Source organism: Balaenoptera ricei, chromosome 3, assembly GCF_028023285.1.
Source record: "Balaenoptera ricei isolate mBalRic1 chromosome 3, mBalRic1.hap2, whole genome shotgun sequence".
NCBI classification, from domain to species: domain Eukaryota; kingdom Metazoa; phylum Chordata; class Mammalia; order Artiodactyla; family Balaenopteridae; genus Balaenoptera; species Balaenoptera ricei.
Window position 1 is genome coordinate 180,669,244 of NC_082641.1, and position 19,119 is coordinate 180,688,362.

The window sequence follows — 19,119 nt, forward strand, 5'->3', positions numbered from 1 at the left end:
GAACCTGCAACCCCTGCGTTGGAAGGTGGATTCTTAACCACTGGACCACCAGGGAAGTCCCTTATTTGTAGACTTTTTCATGATGCTTTGTGCTTTCCAAAGTAGCATGGCTTCCAGGAAATAAGCCATAGGTGGAAAATGTGCAGAAGTGTGTAGAACATGCCACTACTTGTGTTAAAATATACAAAGCTGCTGTGGACTGAAAAGTGTCTCCCTGAAATGTGTATGTTGACACCCTAACCCCCAGTGTGGCTGCATGTGGAGATGGTACCCCCCGCAGAAACGATTAAGGTTAAATGAGGTCAGAAGGGTGTGGCCCTGGTCCCCTAGAATTAGCATGTCCTAAGAGTCCCTGGAGAGCTAACTTGCTCACATGTCAAGGGGAGGCCACGTGAGGATGCAGTGAGAAGGGGGCTGTCTGCAGGCCAGGAGGCGGGCCCTCGCCAGGAACCAACCCTGCCAGAACTGAGCTCAGACTTCCAGCCTCCAGAACTGTGAGACATTCATTCTGTAGCTTAAGCTGCCTGGCCTGTGTTTTATTGTGGCAGCCCAAACAGACTAATAAAACAGCTCTTCTGCACAAATAGAACGTTTCTAGAATTTTCCAGAACTTGGCAGGAGTTGGAGGGAACTGCCTGTATGCAGTATATCCTCGTGTACCCGCTCATTTTTGTATCCCCGGTGATGGTTTAACACGTCTACAGGTTCTGATGTTCCTCCTTCCAGACACAGAGCCTAATTCTCCTCCCGAATAAGATGTGGAGCAGGAGATGGCCTGAGAGTCCTGAGTAGGTCATAAAAGGCACAGAGGCTCTTCCCTGCCTGCTCTCGGGCTGCTGTGTAGTAAAGAGGCTCAAGCAGCGTCTGGGAGGCCCACGTGGGGAGGAGCCACGTGAGGGGGCCTCCTGGAAGCCCCGACTCCCCACCCCACCCCGGTACCACCCTTCATCATGCAGCTGATGCCTCTACTGCAACCTCATGAGGGACCCTCAGCCAAGAACCCCCAGAAAGATCACTCCCAAATTCTCACTGAGAGATAATGTTTGTCTTGAGCCACTAGGTCAAGGGTAACTTGTTAAGGCAGCGATCAGTAAAAACCCCGTGCAGGTATTATCCACTAAACATTTGAAGTAATCAAACCATGTCTGCCAGCCACTGGGAAACTGCAGATTTGCAGTTTTGGAGTTGAAAGGCTCCCCGGGTCATTTGGGCCCCTGGGCCTGCAGTCAAGATAACCAAGCCCCAGCATGAGCACGTGCAGGCCAGCAGGTTTCAGAGTGAGGTTTAATGCCGTGTGTGTTCACACACCAAAGCTATTTCCACCAACATAGGAAACCTAACTCGCGCCGTGTATTTCCTCGAGGTCAATCCCAAGAGCCTGGGCCGTTCCAGATGCAGATGGAAGGGGGCAGCACCACCAGACACCTGGAGGGGGAACGAAGCAGGGTGAGCAGCAGATGCTGAGCTCCCAGTAAGAGCACAGATGCTGCAGACAGGCTCTAACACCAGATCTGGCTGTGCCACTTAGGAGTCTGTGAAATGGGGATGCACGTGCACTCTGGGCTGTCAGTGCTCACAGCAGCCCGCCCAGGGAGGCCAGCCTCCACTTTCCTGTCTGTAAAACGGGGCATCCCTCCGTCCCACCCAGGGTGCAGGCTCAGCCTCCAGGACTGAGCCCCGAGGGGCAGCGCCCACTCCCCAGCCCCACCGCCCACTCCCCAGCCCCACAAACCGAGGCTGCTGGCTGGCAGCTCTGCGCCACCAGGCAGGAGGCTAGTGCAGGGCTCCGCCCTCAGTCAGGGTTCTCCAGGTGAGCCCCCAACACCTGCCGGCCCAGCCCTGGACCTGCGGGGAACACTGCTCCTCTGCTGCTCAGGAATCCCGGGCTACACCAGCCGACAGCTGCTGAAACTTACCGGAGGGGTCCGAGGGAGATGGGTTTAATTAATCGTCCTTCTTGAACTTGCCGTTGATGTAGGGCACCCAGTCCATAATCAGCCGCCAGTCAGTGGCCCACACCAGCCCCACGGCTCCCACGGTGCCCCACATGCCCACTGTGGGTAACCTGCAAGAACGGGGGTCAGGCCTCACCCTCCCGGTAGCGTGGCCGGATCCCCCCCATCCCAAGCTGCCGTTTACCAGGTGCCCACACCCCCCAACACACCTGGCCCTGCCCAGCGTGTGGACACATCCTGCTGATGACCCTGAGGGCAGGCACCAGGCAGGTGACCCTGAGGCAACTCCATTCCCATCTGCTTTCATATTAGAATATGCATGAGGGTTTTTTTTTTTTTTTTTTTTTAGTAAATTAATTTATTTATTTTTGGCTGCGCTGGGTCTTCGTTGCTGCACGTGGGGTTTCTCTAGTTGCGGTGCGCGGGCTTCTCATTGCAGTGGCTTCTCGTTGCGGAGCACGGGCTGTGAGCGGAGCGTGTGGGCTTCAGTAGTTGTATCACGCGGGCTCGGTAGTTGTGGCTCACGGGCTCTAGAGCGCAGGCTCAGTAGTTGTGGCGCACGGGCTTCGTTGCTCCGTGGCATGTGGGATCTTCCCAGACCAGGGCTCGAACCCGTGTCCCCTGCACAGGCAGACTCTTAACCACTGCGCCACCAGGGAAGTCCCGGCTTAAGGTTTTATTTGAGGAATTCCACTAAAAAGAGAAAAAGCCCAAGCTTGTAAAGCATAAGGATATCTAAACTTTGCAGGTAGGCACGTTAACGCGATTTGCAGCAGCTCGATCCCTGAGACAGCCGATGGACTGAGGGAGATGTGAGTTATCAGGGTCCCTGTCTCACAGATGAGACCAAGGCACAGAGAGGGCAAGCCATGCCCCTGAGACACACAGCCCACTGGGTGCACAGCCGAGGCAGGGACTCCAAGACCACCACACTCCACATTTACGTCCAGTGATGGGCAGGGTCCAGGATGGCCCCAACAGTCCCACCTCCTGGTGTTCACACCCCTGAACAGCCCCTCCCCTTGAGGTCAGCAGGATCCAGTCACTGGCCTCTGATGAATCAAATACGAGAGATGATGGGCTGTCACTTCTTTTGTTTTGGTTTGGTTTTCTTTGGCAGCGCCACACGGCTTGTGGGATCTTAGTCACCCGACCAGGGATTGAACCCGGGCCCCGGCGGCGCCGAGTCCTAACCACTGGACCGCGAGGGAATGTCACTTCTGAGATGGGCTTTTAGAGACTGGCTAGGTCAGGGCGTGCTCATTTGCTCTTACCCTCTCTGCGGGGAGCCAGCTGCTAGTTTGTGAGCTGCCCTGTAGAGGTGTCCCTGTGGCAGAGGACTGAGGGTGGCCCCCTGCTGCAACCACAGGTGTGACCTGGAAACCTCCAGTAAAGCCTTCAGATGAGACACTGATCAGGGGACTCAGCTGTGTTCCAATTCCTGACCCACAAAAACTGATAATGAATGTCTGCAAAACTGCTGCATTTGGTAGGCTCTTCGTTACGCAGCGACAGAGAACTCTCACAGGCTCCATCGCTGATCTGTGCAGGGGCAGAATTTGTACATGGGTGCCCACTTCACTGGATCGCCGTAACCCATGGGCCTGGGGTGTTGGGGTGGAGAGATGGAAGCAGCAACACCCCCTCCCCAACCTGCCTCACCAACGACACCCCCTGCTCCCTGGGGAGAGGCCCGTACAACTCAACTTTGCGCTTTGGTGGGGTCCCGGTTACTGCTGCTTTTGGAACAGGCTCTGGGGCAGGTGTCACGAACAGAGAGGGAATCTTTCCTCTCACAGCCCAACAGCTTTGAGGGGTGCTGATGTCAGAGGAGCCTGCCCTCAGGGAGGCCTCCACCGCCGGCCCCCCCTCCAGTCATCCTGGCCACTCCCCTTGGGGCCCTATGGAGCCCACAGAGAGGGAGGTGGCCACACACCTGACCTCCACGGGGCACCGAAGGTGATGATGCTGCTGACAGTCCCTCGTGGGACTTCGTTACACCCTCACCACCTCTCCTCCCCCTCCTCACAGGAAGACGCCCAGGGCTCGGGGAGGAGCTGAGTGCAGGGTACCCAGCTGGTGAGCGCGCATGCTCCGAGCCTGAGACCCCACAACTCCACAGTGCCTCCTGGGGGTGAGTCCCGCTTCCTGGCCTCCGGAAGCCAGTGTGGGTGGGACAGTGCTGCACCCACCCCCTTTATTACTTTACATCATCCTCATGCCATGGATCACATCGGTTTAATTTTTTTCTGGTCCACGACCTAGAGCGTCAGCCAGGAAGGTTCCGTTTATCGCTGTGTCTTTGGCACCCGACTCAGTGGTAGATGCGAGCACACACCAGGTGCTCAGTGGGTGCTGCTGCCGACTGAACGAAACCCTGGATGAAGGGGTCGCTGGTCTGACCATGCGCAGATGGGGACGGACCGACAGCGCCCGGGGGCTCGAGCCGCCCGCGGTAGGGGCTGCAGGGGCCGCTGGCGGTCCCACCCGACGCCAGGGACAGCCTTTCCCTGAGCCTGGGTCGCCCCAGCTGTAAAGCGTCACTGTCACTGTCCACCCGAAGGTCCCTGCCGGCGCCACTGTCCAGGGACAGCCCCCACCCGTCACTCTCCCTGCCGGGGCTCAGGGACACGACTGCGGAGTACAGGCCCCCTGTTTTTCAGCGCCTCACATCGTGGGCTCCCCAATCTCGGCTGCCACGTGGGGTCACCCCCATCCCACCCGCCTCCCACGGGGGTCAGTCAAGGACAGGCGCAGCCGTCGGCTTCACAACAACGTCAAACAAAAGCAAAGCCAGGAGCGCACAGGATCAGTTTCCAGGCCCCAGGAGCTGAGCCGGAGGTGCTGGGCGCGGACTGGGTGGGCACCGTCGCGGCCCCCAGGCAGAGCGACTCAGGATCGGGGGCCAGCCACGCGCGGGTCAGACCGCGCCGCCGCTCTGTGCCTCAGTTTCCCCATTTGGGACCTGGGAGGACAAGGGGTCCGGGGGCGGTAGCCGCATCCTCACCAGTTTCTGGCCAGCTGGCGGTAGCGCGGGCCCAGGAACCTTTCCAACATAGCGGCGCCGTCCCAGCTCAGGGTGACCCTGGCCCCGCCGGCTCGGGCGCACTGCGCAGGAGCGGCCGCCGCAGCGCGCAGGCCCACAGGGAGGCCCCGCCCCGCCCCGCCCGGCCCGGCCTAGCCCGGGCGGGCTACCGCGCGAGATCCGGGGACCGCCACTGCGCGCTCAGACTCGGAAGATATTTGCACTCACTTCCGGGGAGGGTCTGAAGAACGCAGACTAGAGTGGGCGGGTCCGGGAGGCGGGGCTTTCTGACCACGTGACGTGAGGACGCGGGGTCTCCCTCTCCGCTCTGGCGGTCAGAGTGGCCCCAAGCTGCGTAACCTCCTGCGACTAAGTGTGGCCCGCGACATTTGACTGGTGAGTTTGTGTCCTTATTACGTGCCAGAACTTTATTTACAGTTAAAGAAACAGGCCAAACGGCGAAGGGTTAAGCCCAGAGTCGCACAGAGGGGAAGGGTGGGATTTGAACTCCCTTTTGGAGGAATTAGGCGTTGTCACTGGACTCGCTGTGTGTGGGACCTTGGCCAGATGACAGCGCTTCCCCGAGCCTCGGTTTGCTGGCATTTTGTTGTCTGTTGCTCGGAGGCTCGGTGGGAAATTGCACGTTTCGATTGGGAGTGATTCCTCATTCCGGCAGCAGAGGGAGGCCTGGTTCCTCGCGCTGTCAACATTTAGGATACCACCTGTTAGCTGACGGACCCAGGACAGGTGGGTCCTCCGCCCTCTGCTTTCCGCCGCCCCAGCCTCGCTCGGGCTCGCCTTCTCCTTTCACCGCCTCCGGGGTCCCAGCGTCGAATGCAGGCTTGGAGATGCGGACTGGACACCGTGGCGTTTGTCTGCCCAGCCCAGCCCATCCTGCTGGGATCGGCCCCTCGGCACCCTCCAAGACTGCGGTTCCCAGGGGGCTGCAGGTTCTCACCTAGCCCTGGCCTCCGACCAGGGGGTTGGTTGGAGACCACGGTCTGGGCAGGAGGGGTGCTCGTTGCTATTGAGTTGGACATTGTTTCTCCGCCTTTCCAGTTGCCCTGGGATTTTTGAGCTTGGGATCAGAGAGGACCTGAATTAAGTCTCTGTCCTCGATGGAAACTTAAAAAGTGGGATGTAGGGGCCACCCTGGAGATTGTAGAATCTGAGACAGAGATTAGAAATCATGAGACAGAGAATAGACCTGCGTGAAAAGATGAGCAGAGGTGGGCATAGAGGCCTTGAGGCTGCAGGTCCTGGATCCAGCAGTTTCTGAAGCTCTGCCGCATTGTTCCTTCTGCTTAATGCACTTCAGCTCACAAGGCAGAATGCTTTTTGCTTCAAGTGATAAACGAAGAACAAAAACTGGCTTAAGAGAACAGAAGGAAGTTCTATGGCATGTTAGATGGCTTCAGGCACAGCTGCATCCAGGAGTCCAGCAATATCATTATGAATCTTCTCTCTATCTCTCAGCTCTTCTTTCCTCTGTGTTGCCCTTACTCTCTGGTGAACTCTGAGCAGAGGCACCCAGAAACTCTTGGTTGACATTCCAGCAACCCTTGCAGGAAGATGGCACCTCTTTCCCAATAATCACAGAAAATGCCCCTAAGCTGGTTCTCATTCGCGTGCTGTGGAAACAGGGCAGAGTTGGCCCCTCTCATTTGAGGATGTGGGCTGAAATTGGAGGAGGATCCCCAAAAGAGAATACCAGGATTCTGTGACCAGAAGAGATGGTGGATAAGCAAGAACGGTTGGCCCCCCTCGCACCCTGCTGGCCCTCTGCCCTGGCCTCCTGGGTTCCATGCAGGATCCCTATCTGGCCCTCAGGAAACGGAACGACTTTTCTTGTTTTCATTAATGTGAAATTCACATAACATACAATTAACCATTGTAAAGTGTAGAATTCATTGGTCTTTAGTACATTCACAAGGTTGTGCGACCACCACCTCCATCGAATTCCAGAACATTCCATCACCCCAATAGAAGCCCCATCCTCATCAGCAGTCTCCCCACCCCCGCCCCTTCCCAGCCCTTGACAACCAGGAATTCACTCTCTGTCTATGGATCTGTTTGTTCTGGACGTTTCCCATCAATGGAATCACACACTGTGTGTCCTGCGTCTGGTTTCTCTCACAGAGCATCGTGTTCTCAGGGTCCATCCGCGTTGTAGCGAGTGTCAGTGCTTCACCACTTTTCACGGCTGAGTGATGCTCCCGTGTGTGGAGGGACCACATGGTGTTTATCCGTTCATCTGTTGGATTCTTTTCTTTTACAATTTTTACAACTTTACTGATGTATATTTGACCTACAAAAATGCACGTATTTAAAACATACAGCTTGGTATTTCGACATATGTGCACACCCATGAAACCATCACACTGTGAAGATAATGAACACCTCCCCTTCGTCCCCTGGAAGTTTCCTCCTGCCCCTTTGGGATCCCACCCACTCCCCCCTCCAGCCCCTACAACCACGCTACTGTGAATTAGTCTGCATTTTCTACACTTTTCTACCGAGAATCATAGAGTATGTTTTCTTTGGTGTCTGGCTTTGTCCACGCAGCGTAGCTATTTTGAATCATCCAAGCCATTGTTTCTGTCAGCGGTTCATTCTTTCTACTGCTGAGTCATGGTCCATGGAGTGGGTGGACCCTTGTGTTTACCCACTGACCTGTTGAAGGACATTTGGGTTGTCTCCACGTTTTGGCGGTGGGAGAGGAATCTGCAATGAGCAGTTGCATCCAGGTCTTTGTGTGGACGTGTGTCTTTGTGTCTCTTGGGTGGATGACTGGGGTGGACTGGCTGCTGGCTGACTTGTAGGGGAGGCTTATGTTTAACTGTAGAAGAAACTGCCAAACGCTTTTATTATTGTTGAGGTGTAATTGGCGTGTAACATGTTAGTTTCAGGTGCACCGCCAAAGTCTTTTCCGAAGTCCTTGTATCCGTTTGTGTTCCCACCAGCCAGGTATGAAGAGTCCCTGTTGCGTTTGGATGTTTTGCCGTTTTAAAAAAGGGCACAGATACTATTAATTCCCCGTGGCTGCGTGACAAATGACCACAAGCTGGGTGGCTTAAAGCCACAGGGGTTTATCCTCTTCCAGTTCTGGAGACCATATGTCTGAGATCAAGGTGTCACAGGGCTGTGGTCCCTCCGGAGGCTCCAAGGGAGGGTCCTTTCTGCCTCTTCCAGCTTCTGGACCCTGCCACCCCGCCCCACCCCCGGCGTCCCTTGGCTTGTGGCTGCCTCCCTCCAGCCTCTCTTGTCACGTGGCTTCTCCTCTGTGTCTCTTGTCTTCTGTCTCTTATAAGGACACTTGTCATTGATTTGGGGTCACCCTAATCCAGGACGATCTTGAGATCCTTAACTTGATTACATCTGCAAAGACCCTTTTTCAAAATAGGGTGCCCTTCACAGGTCAGGACGTGGGCGTTTCTTTTGTGGCTCCCATCACCCTGCTGCAGCCCGGCACCGTCTGTTTCAGTCAGGCATGTCCCTTCCCTCCCTGGCCTGCGGGTGTCAGGGCTGCCCCAGGACCGGGCTCTGCGTGTTCTCTGTCAGCCCTGGAGGGCCCGGTGGGCATCCAGCAGATGGGGAGCTGCAGGCTTTGAAAGGCTTGGACTCAGGAACACACCTGCGACACCACTGGCGCTGTCAAGCCGCACACACATCCACCGCCCCAGTTTCCCTGTGCCCAACCCCCTGCCACCAGATTTCTCTGACCTGAGTCAGGCAGATGCTCCTTCCAGAAATTTCCATGGAGCCGACCCCTGCTGGGACAGAGGCAGCGCCTCCCCGGATAAGGATTTTGGCACCTTTAAGATATTTTTAGACACCTTTACTGAGGTATAATCCACACACCATACAATTCACCCATTCAATGTGCATCATTCAGTGGGTTTTGGTGTATTACATTATTTTTTAATATTTATTTTATTTTTAAAAAATATTTATTTATTTGGCCGCGCCAGGTCTTAGTTGCGGCATGCGGGATCTAGTTCCCTAACCAGGGATAGAACCTGGGCCCCCTGCATTGGGATCCAATAAAGATGTTAAAATAAATACATACATACATACTAACTCAGGGAGTGGCCTTCCGCCAGGAGCCAGTCAGCTTCCACATCCCGGGAGCCCTTATTCCAAGTGCAGGTCCCTGGCTTTGCCCGAGGAACTTTGCTTCTAGAGCAAGGAATCACCGTGGCCACCTTTCCCAGTGTCTGCGGCCTTGCTCACCACCACCCCATCAAACCCCGGTTGAGGGCTGAACTGTGTCCTCCCAAGAGGACATGTTCAAGTCTTGACCGCCCCCCACCCCTGCTACAGCCTGTGATCAGGACCTTATTTGGAAATAAGGTCTTTGCAGATGTGATTGGTTAAGATGAGGTCATGCTAGAGATTTTGCGGCCCCAAGGCAATGACAGGTGTGTGTGTAGGAGGGACACCTGGACACAAGACACACGGGGAGAGGCCACCTGAAGATGGAGGTGGAGATCAGGGTGATGCGGCTGCAAACCGAGGCACACCTGGGGCCCCCAGAGGCTGGAAGAAGCAGGAAGGACTCTCCTGGGGGGGGGGTGTGTCAGGAGGGAGCGCGGCCCTACCACACCTGGACCTGGGACATCTGGCCTCCAGAATGTGTGAGAACAGATTCCTATGGTTTCCAAGCCCCCCGCCCGCCCGCCGAGCTGTTTTAGCTGTCCAGGAGATGCGCAGTGAGGATAAGCCCACACCCCCCCAGGCCATCCTTGGTGGGATGTACTCAGGCCACCTAGTGAGCGCCTACGCCGCCGACACCAACACCGGGGGCACCACCTTCCCAACCCCTCTTTTCATCTGTAAGCACACAGCAGCTGAAAGATCCAGGGACAGCAGAGTATTGTCATAAAATGTCACATTTATTGCTACAGTGCTGTTATGTACAGGTCTCCAAATCGACTTTAAAGAGGATCGTTATTAAAAATCCCAAAGAATTCAGCCAGCTGTGTTGACACTTATATAAAATTATTCTACTTAAAAAAATTTTTGTTTTTTAAAAAATCAGTTATCCTGAGGCACTCAGAGCACAATTTTCCCCGTAATTGTGGTTCTTCCCCTCCCCCAAGGCTACTTTTTCCCGTGCTGGGTTAATCTCATTATATATATATAAAATATATAAAACTTAAATTATATATGTAATACACAGTTCAAAAGTTTGCAGGCCTCTGGGGGTCGCAGAGGCTCCTCGGCCCCTGCCCATCTGGGTCTGTGGGTTAGGCCCGAGGCAGAGGGAAACTGAGGCAGGTTCCCCAAAGAGAGACAAGACCCACAGACCAGGGGAGTCACCAAGGAGAGTCCCCTGATCGGTCTCAGGGGCAGACCCCAGGGGATCCCAGGGACCTGGAGGTGGCCCCGGCCCCAAGCTGGGATGTCCCGCTCGTGCTGGCCTTGGGGTTCCCTCAAGCTTCCCGTGGGGCACCCGGCCCCCAGCCGTGGGGAGTTCCAGTCTTGAGGAGTCAGGCCGCCCCGGTGCTCGGGGAGGGAGGGTGGGGTTTTGGGGGAGACACCTGGGATACTGGTAGGGTGGGGTGCGCGCAGCCAGCCTGGGGGTACGTAAGGCCTCTATGCAGGGGGTAAAGGGAGGGCAGGTGAGACCCCAGCAGGCCTGACCCCACGCCCAGGTGACACGTAGGGTGACCAACCGCCCTGGACTTTGTTTATAAACCTGGGACAGCCCAGGCCGAGTGGGTTCCCCTGAACACACGGGAGAGAGGGCTACTTGGGCAGGCCTGGGATCTGGCGCCCAGGGCCTGAGGGCGGCTCACCCTCCTGGTTTGCAACCGGGTGTCAACCCTGTCACACAGCCTGGGGGCCTTTCTGGGCAGGGGGATCCTGTAACTTCCCCAGTCCACGTCAGGACGGCCACTTGGGGAGCAGGGGGTGTCTGTGCCAGAGTTCAGAGAATGAAGGGCGCGGTGTTTAGGGAGGCCCCCCAGCACCATGCTCAGCCACGCGGGCGCCGGGCCCAGGAATGCTGGTCCTCACAAAGTCCCATCTGAGCGAGGGCCCAGGGCTTGGAGGGACGTGGGGCTGGCAGGCCGCAGGCAGGGGCCTGGGGGACCAGAGCTGCTTGTGGGGAGGAACCTCGGCTGTGTGACAGGGGAGTGTCCCTGCCTCCTTGGAGGTGCCCCAGCAGGGTGTCCCCCTTCCTGAGGGAGGGGAGCGGATCGGGCAGGGGAGGCCCCCCACCAGGCAAGGGCCCACCCACTACTTCACAGGGAGCAAAACCACAAGAGCAAGCCCCCCATGCTAGAACCTGAACTGGACGGCACCTGCCACCCCTGGTCCCGTGGCTCCCCGGGCGGGGAGGGGGACCTCACCTCAAGTTTACACGGGGTCTTTTTAAAGGTTTTTGGCCACCCCACGTGGCACGTGGGACCGACCAGGGATTGAACCCGTGCCCCCTGCATTGGGAGCACGGAGTCTTAACCACTGGACCACCAGGGAAGTCCTGGGGTCTTTTTAATACAACTTTTAATAACCTTGTTGATCATGAAATGCAATGCTCATTTCTAGAAACAGCAGCAAAAATAGCAAGAGACACGAGACTTTTATACAAAAAAATTTGTTGCTTAGAAAACATACGCAAAAAAAGCTAAAAAAAAAAGAGACCAAAGGCATTCTAATTTTCTTCTACAGTATAAAAAAAAAAAAAAAAAAAAACCTCTCATAACTAAGGTTCCTTTTATTTTCCTTAAAAAAAACAAAAACAAAAAGCCTCTCAGGCGTAGGCACAAGTTGCTGGTTGGTGGCTGCCGACCAAGCTGGCTCCGCACAGCATTTCCCTCCTGTGAACGGTATGTTTGAGTCTTCACGGTTTATACTTAAGGCATTCATTTTCTTGTCTGACAACGTGTATATACCAAAACCAAAAACAATGCTCCTTGCCGCCCAGGCCTGGGCAGCAGGGCCGAGACTCAGTTTCAGGATCCATCAGGCCAGAGACCTGGCGGTGGTGTTGCCTCCGGAGCCCCCAAGGCGATGTTGGCTCAAGGCTGACCACGGGCTGCGTGGGGTGGGGACCAGGCGCCTGGCGTGACTGTCCCAGGTTAGACCAAGGTGGCGTCACTCGTCGGGGCGGCGTTCCTGTCACATGTGCCCGGCGGGGTTGTGGGCCTCGCCCAGGCCGGGGTGGGCGGCCGACAGCACCATCTGGGCGTCTCCGACCACGCCGGACACCTTCTCCTCTTCTCGACGCTTCAAGCAGGCCGCTTTGGGGTTCAGGTTACGCTCTGGGGGGAGGGGGAGAGCACTGTGGGAGAGGGTCCCCGGGGGAGGAAGAACACGGGGGCCCCACGCGGCTGCTCCATCTCTTGACCTGTCCCCGTCCCCGAGAAGGCCATGCGGGCCGGGGGTCTACAGAGCAGGATGAGCGTCGGGGGGCGCCAGCGGCTCAGGTCCCCGGTGGGCAGGAGGGCGGGGCGGGGCCGGCCCGGGCGCCTACCTCGCACCTGCTGCTCCAAGCCCAGGATGACCTGCACGGCCTGCTGCAGGATGAGCAGCTTGGTCTGCGCCTTGTCCGACTTGAGGTGCAGCTGGCACATGCGCCCCAGCTCCCGGAAGGCCTCGTTAATGTCCCGCACGCGCACCCGCTCCCGCGCGTTATTGGCCATGCGCCTCTCCCGGTCCCTCAGGTCTTTCTCCTCCAGGGACAGCACCTCCTCCGTACTGCTGGGTCACAGCACCGGGGCCCCGTTAGTCCTGGGCAGGGGTCGTGGGGAGGGCACCCGCTGGCTGCGAGTGCGCATGCCATGTGCCTGGCAGGAGGCGGGGCCTTGACCCCCACCCGCGCGTCTGCGGGGAGCTGGGCGCAGCCCTTGCCCCCGCCCGCTCGCCGTACCCAGGACTGGCCAGGAAGCAGGGAGGCCCCATGCCCCCACCCCACCAACCCCGAGATGACGACCTTCCCCGTTCAGAGCAGCTGCTTGCTGGGTGAAGGAGAGCTAGGCCTGGGGCTCCCACAGCTCGGGACACTGAATCTACAGGAGCAAACCAGCTCACAGCCTGGAGACCCCTCATGCCTGGGCGCCACAGGACTGCACCTGCCCCACGTTGGACCCTGGCTGCCTGAGAGCTGGGCCTGGAGTGGCCGCCCTGAGCCCTGCGCGCAGGCCCCTGGGGCCTAGCACTTGTGCTGTAACCGCTGGGCGGCGGGCACGGTGTTGAGTCCCCCCAACGAGTCTGGAACAGGGGCTCAGAGAGCTGACCACGGGGTCCACACCCCAGCTCAGGCCCCCCAGGGGCGCAGCGTGGGGCTCTGCACGAACAACCTCTCCATCTGCCTGTTTCCCTGGGAGCCCGTCCTGCCCGCCCACCCTGCCCTCGGGCCTGAGCGACCCCTGCGGGCGGCGGCGGCGGCCGGAGCTCAGGACAAGCGTGCAGACCAAACTGACAGTCAGGCCTCGGGGCCCCTTTCTTCCCTCAAGTCCCGACGGGGGCCGTGGGGGATGAAAGGCCCGGGTCGCAGCCCTGCCGTTTCAGCGCTCGGGCGCAAGTGCGAGGTAAGGAGGGCAGCCGGTGGGAGTGAGGAGGTGGGCGGCCAGGGTGGGGGAGCACGGGGGGCAGAGAGCAGAGAGGCGGGCTGACGCGGCGTGACGCCCACGCCGCCGTGGAGACGCGGAAACCCCAGAGCTCAGGGGACAGTGGGCAGCAGGCCAGGGCCCTAGCTCCGGTCCAAGCGACAGCGCTGCAGGAGAGAAAGGGTTAACGGGGCAGCGGGGGTAGGGTGGGGGGCGTTAAGGAATCAGCTGGAGGGAGTCACACAGCCTCCCTGACCCTCAGCCTTGGGGGTGAGGGGTGAACCCCACCTGCATGTGGGGACCGATGGGCTCAGGCGCCCCGCGAAGTGTCTGCTCAGAGCGAGAGTGACAGTGACAGTCTCTGGGAGCCAAGGGACACGAGTCCCTGCCAGCCGGGCCAGGCTTCCTCAGAAGGAAGGGCTGGGCAGGTGGGGTCTTCGGGGTCTGAGAACACAGTTCTGTGCCAAAGTGCCCAAGGCTACAGGGCTAGGAGTCCAGAGTCTGTTCCTCTCACTTCAGAGGGAACAATGGGATGGGACTTCCCTGGCGGTCCAGTGATTAAGACTTCCCCCTCTTCTATTGCAGGGGGTGCGGGTTCAATCCCTGGTTGGGGAACTAGGATCCCGCCTGCCAACGCAGCGCGGCCAAAAAAAACCACTAGAGGAGGCAATGGGGCCTGGCCAGGCAGAGGGCCTACGGTCAGGAGGGAGATGGTCACTGAAGAGGGAACGGTCGCTGCAGAGGAGGATGGTCATGGGGGGTGGATAGTCACAGCAGGGAAAAGGGAAACGGGAAACGGTCACTGAAGGGGGGCTGATCACTATAGGAGGCGGAAAGTCAGCAGGGGGAGGTCACTGCAGGGGTGATGTCACTGCAGGGAAAAGGTCACAAGGGGAGGGAGGAAGGTCACAGCGGGGGATGTCACGCAGGGGAGGTGGGCTCCAGGAAGGGAGAAGGGGAGAGCGAGGGCAGCAGTGGGGGAGGGGAGCGGCGCCCCCACTGACCTCGCACCTGCTGCTCCAGGTTCAGGATGACCGACACGGCCTGGTGCAGGATGAGCAGTTTGGTCTGGGGCTTCTCACTGTTGAGGTGCAGCTGGCACATGCGCCCCAGCTCCTTAAAAGCCTCATTGATGTCTCGGACCCGCAGCCGCTCCCGCGCGTTATTGGCCACCCGGCGCTCCTTCTCCCGCTCAGCCTTCTGCTCTGGGGGGAGAAGGTCGTCCTCGTCCTCGTCCGGGCTACGGGGCCAGGGGCCAGAGGGAGACAGTGAGGCGGGGCCGGGCAAGGGCCTACCGCGGCCTCGGGAGCCGGCGCCCCGAGCGTGTGCGCGGGCGCCCTGACGGGCCCCGTGCGCATGTGCGTGCGCCCTGGGTGAGGTGGGGGGGCGAGCGTGCGCGTGCGCAGCCGGCCTGTGGGGTTGGTGGGGGGCGGCACCTGGTCCGGGCGCGCGGGGCCTTGAGGTCCTTCTTCTCGTCCTCGGCAGTGTCGGCCGCCACATTCTCTTCGTCCTCCTGCTCCTCCCGCTTGATGTCTCCGGGTCCCGGGGCGGCGCCGCGCCCGAGATCTGCAACGGGCCGGAGTCAGGGGCCTGCGTTCGCAACGGCAAGCCACCCAGAAGCCCACCAAGAGCGGGACACCGGCCTCACGCCACACGCGGGCACCCGTTCCAGGCCCCGCGGACCAAAAGGCCTTCAGAAGAAAGTGCACCGAAATGTCGTGGCCACTCAGGGGCGGAAAACTTTCCTAAAACGCTAAGGAGCTGTCCTCAAAAGAAACAGAAATCGATAAACTTGAATATATCAAAATTGAGAACTTCTCATCACCAAGAAAATAAGCGGCTGCGCCAATGGACAGAAGACGCTGTCACGTACAAGCCAACAAAGGGCAAGTCCCCACGATCCGCAATAACTGCTACAAGTCAGTGCAGACGTGATGGAGAAGCCTGAGGGGAGCAGGGAGGGCCCCCGGGAGCCTGCAATCTGCATCATCGCGTCAGGAAATGCGGAAATGCTGCGGGTCTGAGTATCGCTTGTGGGGGTGACCGCTTTGGAAAGCACTTTTTCCGCCTTATCTGGAAAAGTCAGGCACGTGTGTGCCCAGCAACCCTCCAACCCAGAATCACAGCCGCCACCAGGAGACACGCTCGGAAGGTTCGGGAAAGCACCCACGCGTGGGCCCAGGGTGGGGCAGGACCTAGTGTCCCGTGAGGCCAGGGCTGGTCCTTGCATGGCAGCTGAGCGAGCAATCGGGTGGGAAAGCCACCCAGTAGGACGACTCACAAAACCCCCAGGCCACATGAAGAGACCTGTGGCCGAGGGCACACAGCTCCTTGAAACCACCACGTGGCCTGGGCTCTCCCGCAGCTGAACCGCAGGACTGGGGCAGTGCTTAAGAGACCAGCTTGGGGGCTCCCTCAGCACTGCTGCCACCAGGCCAGGGTGTCCTGGGCGCTGTGGGGGCTGAGCGGCATCCCTGCCCCTGTAACAGCCGAAGATGTCCCCAGACGCCACCCAGGTGTGGAGTGACAAAATCTAGACACCCCGGAAGCACGAGTCAAGAGTCAGGCTGGTTCTGGGGCTGCAGGGTCCTCAGGCGGACATGAGGGTTGTGTGGTGGGTTCAGGGGGCCTTGTCAAATGCACGCAGCATGTGGCACAGCGTATTTTTCACCAGGTCGATGGGGGCAGGGTGGGTGGAGTCCTGGATCCTCTCCAGGCCTTGGTCTCACCAGCGACCCTGGGACAGGTCCCTGTGAGACCCAGGGCCCCAAACCCCAGTGGGCATGCGCAAGCCTGCCACCGTTACTCCCTTGTGTGGATAACCTCGTGCCAAGTGACTTCGCCCCCTCTCGCTACTGATTTCTCTGCTTCCCTGGACAGTTAACACCCCAGAACTCCAACGCCACCCCACTTGCCCTGACGGGGCCCTCAACGCAGCATCCGACATAGTGCACCCTCCTTCAGGCCCCTCAGCACCCGCACCCCCTGATCTGCCCGGGACCCTGACCCCACCTGAGACCCTGCCCCACCTGGGACCTGCCCAGGCTCCCCACCATCAACTCCACCGTGTGCCAAGGACCCTGAGACCCCACCTACAGACCGGAACCGTACCTCCTCCTCCACATCTGCAAGTCCTTCAGAGCACCTGGAAATTGCCCACCACTGCCCCTCTTCGGCCCCTCGCAGGCCGGTCCACAGCATCCACCCACACCATTCCTCCTGGACCAGCAGTCCCCTCTGCCCTGTTTCCCACGTCCAACCCAAGCCCCACCCCCCAAGTCTGTCCTTCCAGCAGCAGCCACCAGAGGGCATCTATGAGCACCTGAGCAAAGCCCCGCCCCTCTTCTGCCCACAGCCCTCCAGGGCCCTCACCTCCCTGAGGTAAAAGCCCAAGTCCTCCCCAAGGCCCTGCACGACCTGCCCCGTCCCCTCCCCCATCCCTTCCCTCCTCCTCCTCTCCCCCTCGCTCGCTTACTCTGCTCCAGATACACGGGCCTCCTCGCTGTTCCTCCAGCACACAAGGCACGGCTCTGCCCCAGGGCCTTTGCACGCGCGCACCCCCCCCCCCCCGCAACTTTCTCCTCAGCACTCATCCTGACACGCTCACTTCACCTTCCAGTTTCCACACAAGTCACCCCCTTTCTCTGTTTTGTTCCCTGGTGCCGAGAAAAGTACCAGACGCACAATGGACGCTCAACATTTATGCCTTTTGGGACTCTCCCGATTGACCAGGTGAACAGAGAGGTAGCAACCCACCCCAGAAGCAGCAGGGCCCCTCCCACCCCTGTGGGATCCTGCCACCAGGCCAGGTAGGGCTTTGGTGATGTGGCAGGGGGCATTGCCCCCCCCTTGCACCGGTGCCCAGTTAGTTCCCCTGGACCTCAGTTTCCTCAACTGGAGATGGGGGTGGACAGTCCTGAGCCCATAGGCCGCCGGGAAGGTTGGTGGGTGGCTCTCAGTCCCCATTTTCCAGAGGAGGAATGTGGCTCCAAGGAGGAGTGGCGCCCACTGGCGGGCCCACGGCACGGGCCACCCTGGGGTGCAGCCACCCCTGCGCAGGGGACGTCACGGGGACTTACCGCTGTAGGAGTCAGGCGGCCGGGAGAGGTCGGGGAGGGCCACATGGTTGTGCACGAGGCCGCCGCTGCTGGAGAGGCCATCCTCCGAGTGGCTGCCGCCCACCTGTGGACGAGGGGGGTCATCAGTGCTGGCCTGGCCCCGGCCGCCCCCCCAGCCTGTCCTCGCCCAGCACTCACCAGGCCAGCGTGCCGCCCACCCAGTGGCATGACCGCGCCAGCAAAGCCCGAGGCCAGCGCCCCGTGGCCGGGCAGCATTCCGTGCACGTCCCCCGCTGTGCCCACAGCGTGGCTGCGGAGGACGTGGATGGCCTCGTCCAGGTGGTCCTCCATCTTGCTCTGCTGTGGGGTGGAAAGGGGTGAGGTGCCTGGGCTGCCCATACAGCTGCCAACAGCCTAGCTGCCCGTCGCGGGCCACAGGCCACGGCAACAGCTTTGGCCACCCACCAGCTTTGGATCCTATTCCCAACAAATTAGCTGACAAGTTTAACCTGGTCAAGGGGCACCTGTCCTATCGCACGTTCTGCTGTTTCCACAACACCTGAGACCTCTTATAGGATGTGGCTTCATAGCCATGGCAGACATGCGAAGCCACCCCCCACCCCAAACGGGTGTCCCTATGTGTTCACAAGCACCTCTGCTCCCCGCGCTCCCATGAGGGTGCACCCTCCCTGGCCCCCAGGACACTCACCAGGCTGTGGAGACCCCCATCGTAGCTGGGCGATAAGGCACCGGGGGCTCCTGCTCGAGGCCACTGCGACGTCCCTGGAAGGGGCAGATGCGCGTAAGTGGGCGGGGAGGCAGGGTGGGGGGAGCGGTGTCTGTGCAGCCTGACCCAGGGAGGGAGGAAGGCTGGGCTGGGAATCTGCGCCTGTGATGCCCAGACTGGCCACACAGGGGCTCCCACGCCCACAAGGCAGTCTAAGGGCCTCACGTCTGAATCTCAGCCCAGCTGGCCCGACAGCTCTGCCAGGCTGGGGTGTGAACCCAGTGGGCAGGTCACGTCTTTGAGCCTCAGTCTCTCCAAATGCAAAACCTACGGGGCAGGTGGCTCCTCCCAGTCCTGCCCCACCGGAGCCCCAGAGGCACCGTGCGGGCCTGTGCGCCCTCCGGAGACCTGTGGCCCTCACTTCTCCGCAGCCCCTGGCTGAGCCCCGGCTGCACCCTCTTAGGGACAGGGGACCCGGCCCCCTCAGCAAAGCCGAACATGAGGCACACAGTCGGTGCCTAACAGCTTTCGGGGTGAATAAACGCCAACATGCCCACGTCCTGGAGTCCAGGCGGGAGCCTCGGGCCGGCTGCTCTGCCTCTGTCCAGGCGGCATCCCAGGCCCCCGCTGGATCCCACCTGCCCCTCATGCTCACAATGCATAGCCTGCTGCGTCGCGCCTCCTGACCTTTGCCTCTGCTGTGACCTAGGAGCACTGGCTTGGAAGCCCCCCATCCTCTAGGGAGCCCTCCTCGACGGCCATGGGAACGTTGAGCTCTGAGGCATGTGGTCTGTCCAGC

The 19,119-nt window shown here is 59.5% G+C and overlaps 2 protein-coding genes and 1 long non-coding RNA gene across 18 annotated transcripts in view; 1 reads left to right on the forward strand and 2 right to left on the reverse strand.

Moving 5' to 3' along the window:
* Positions 1 to 1,270: 1,270 nt before the first annotated feature.
* Positions 1,271 to 5,075, reverse strand: LOC132363230 (cytochrome b-c1 complex subunit 10). Its single transcript, XM_059918870.1, has 3 exons — positions 4,963 to 5,075; positions 1,917 to 2,065; positions 1,271 to 1,425 (listed from the first exon to the last, which is right to left on the reverse strand). The coding sequence occupies exons 1-2, from the start codon at positions 5,010 to 5,012 to the stop codon at positions 1,945 to 1,947; spliced, it is 171 nt and encodes a 56-aa protein (XP_059774853.1). The 5' UTR covers positions 5,013 to 5,075; the 3' UTR covers positions 1,271 to 1,425; positions 1,917 to 1,944.
* A 7-nt stretch (positions 5,076 to 5,082) lies between these two features.
* Positions 5,083 to 16,372, forward strand: LOC132363231 (uncharacterized). Its single transcript, XR_009502574.1, has 2 exons — positions 5,083 to 5,376; positions 15,021 to 16,372. It is a non-coding gene; the product is annotated as an uncharacterized LOC132363231 (long non-coding RNA).
* Positions 9,855 to 19,119, reverse strand: part of TCF3 (transcription factor 3) — a 35,944-nt gene continuing 26,679 nt past the window's right edge. The window contains exons 14-19 of one of the 16 annotated variants that reach the window (XM_059918854.1): positions 18,303 to 18,376; positions 17,792 to 17,950; positions 17,615 to 17,717; positions 14,972 to 15,101; positions 14,540 to 14,775; positions 9,855 to 12,248 (exon numbers count right to left, since the gene is read on the reverse strand). In XM_059918854.1, coding sequence (XP_059774837.1) covers positions 12,106 to 12,248; positions 14,540 to 14,775; positions 14,972 to 15,101; positions 17,615 to 17,717; positions 17,792 to 17,950; positions 18,303 to 18,376 — 845 coding nt within the window. In that variant the 3' untranslated portion in view covers positions 9,855 to 12,105. Of the gene's footprint in view, positions 12,249 to 12,460; positions 12,688 to 14,539; positions 14,776 to 14,971; positions 15,102 to 17,614; positions 17,718 to 17,791; positions 17,954 to 18,302; positions 18,377 to 19,119 lie in introns of those variants that run through there. The other 15 variants (XM_059918857.1, XM_059918856.1, XM_059918853.1 and 12 more) reach the window with 15 other exon arrangements.

Excerpts from the sequence above, each read along its gene's own strand:
- LOC132363230 (XM_059918870.1), bottom strand. The coding sequence starts at position 5,012 with ATGTTGGAAAGGTTCCTGGGCCCGCGCTACCGCCAGCTGGCCAGAAAC. Across the intron at positions 2,066-4,962 it reads CGCCAGCTGGCCAGAAACTG|GTTACCCACAGTGGGCATGT; the intron begins GTGAGGATGCGG and ends CCGTTCTTGCAG.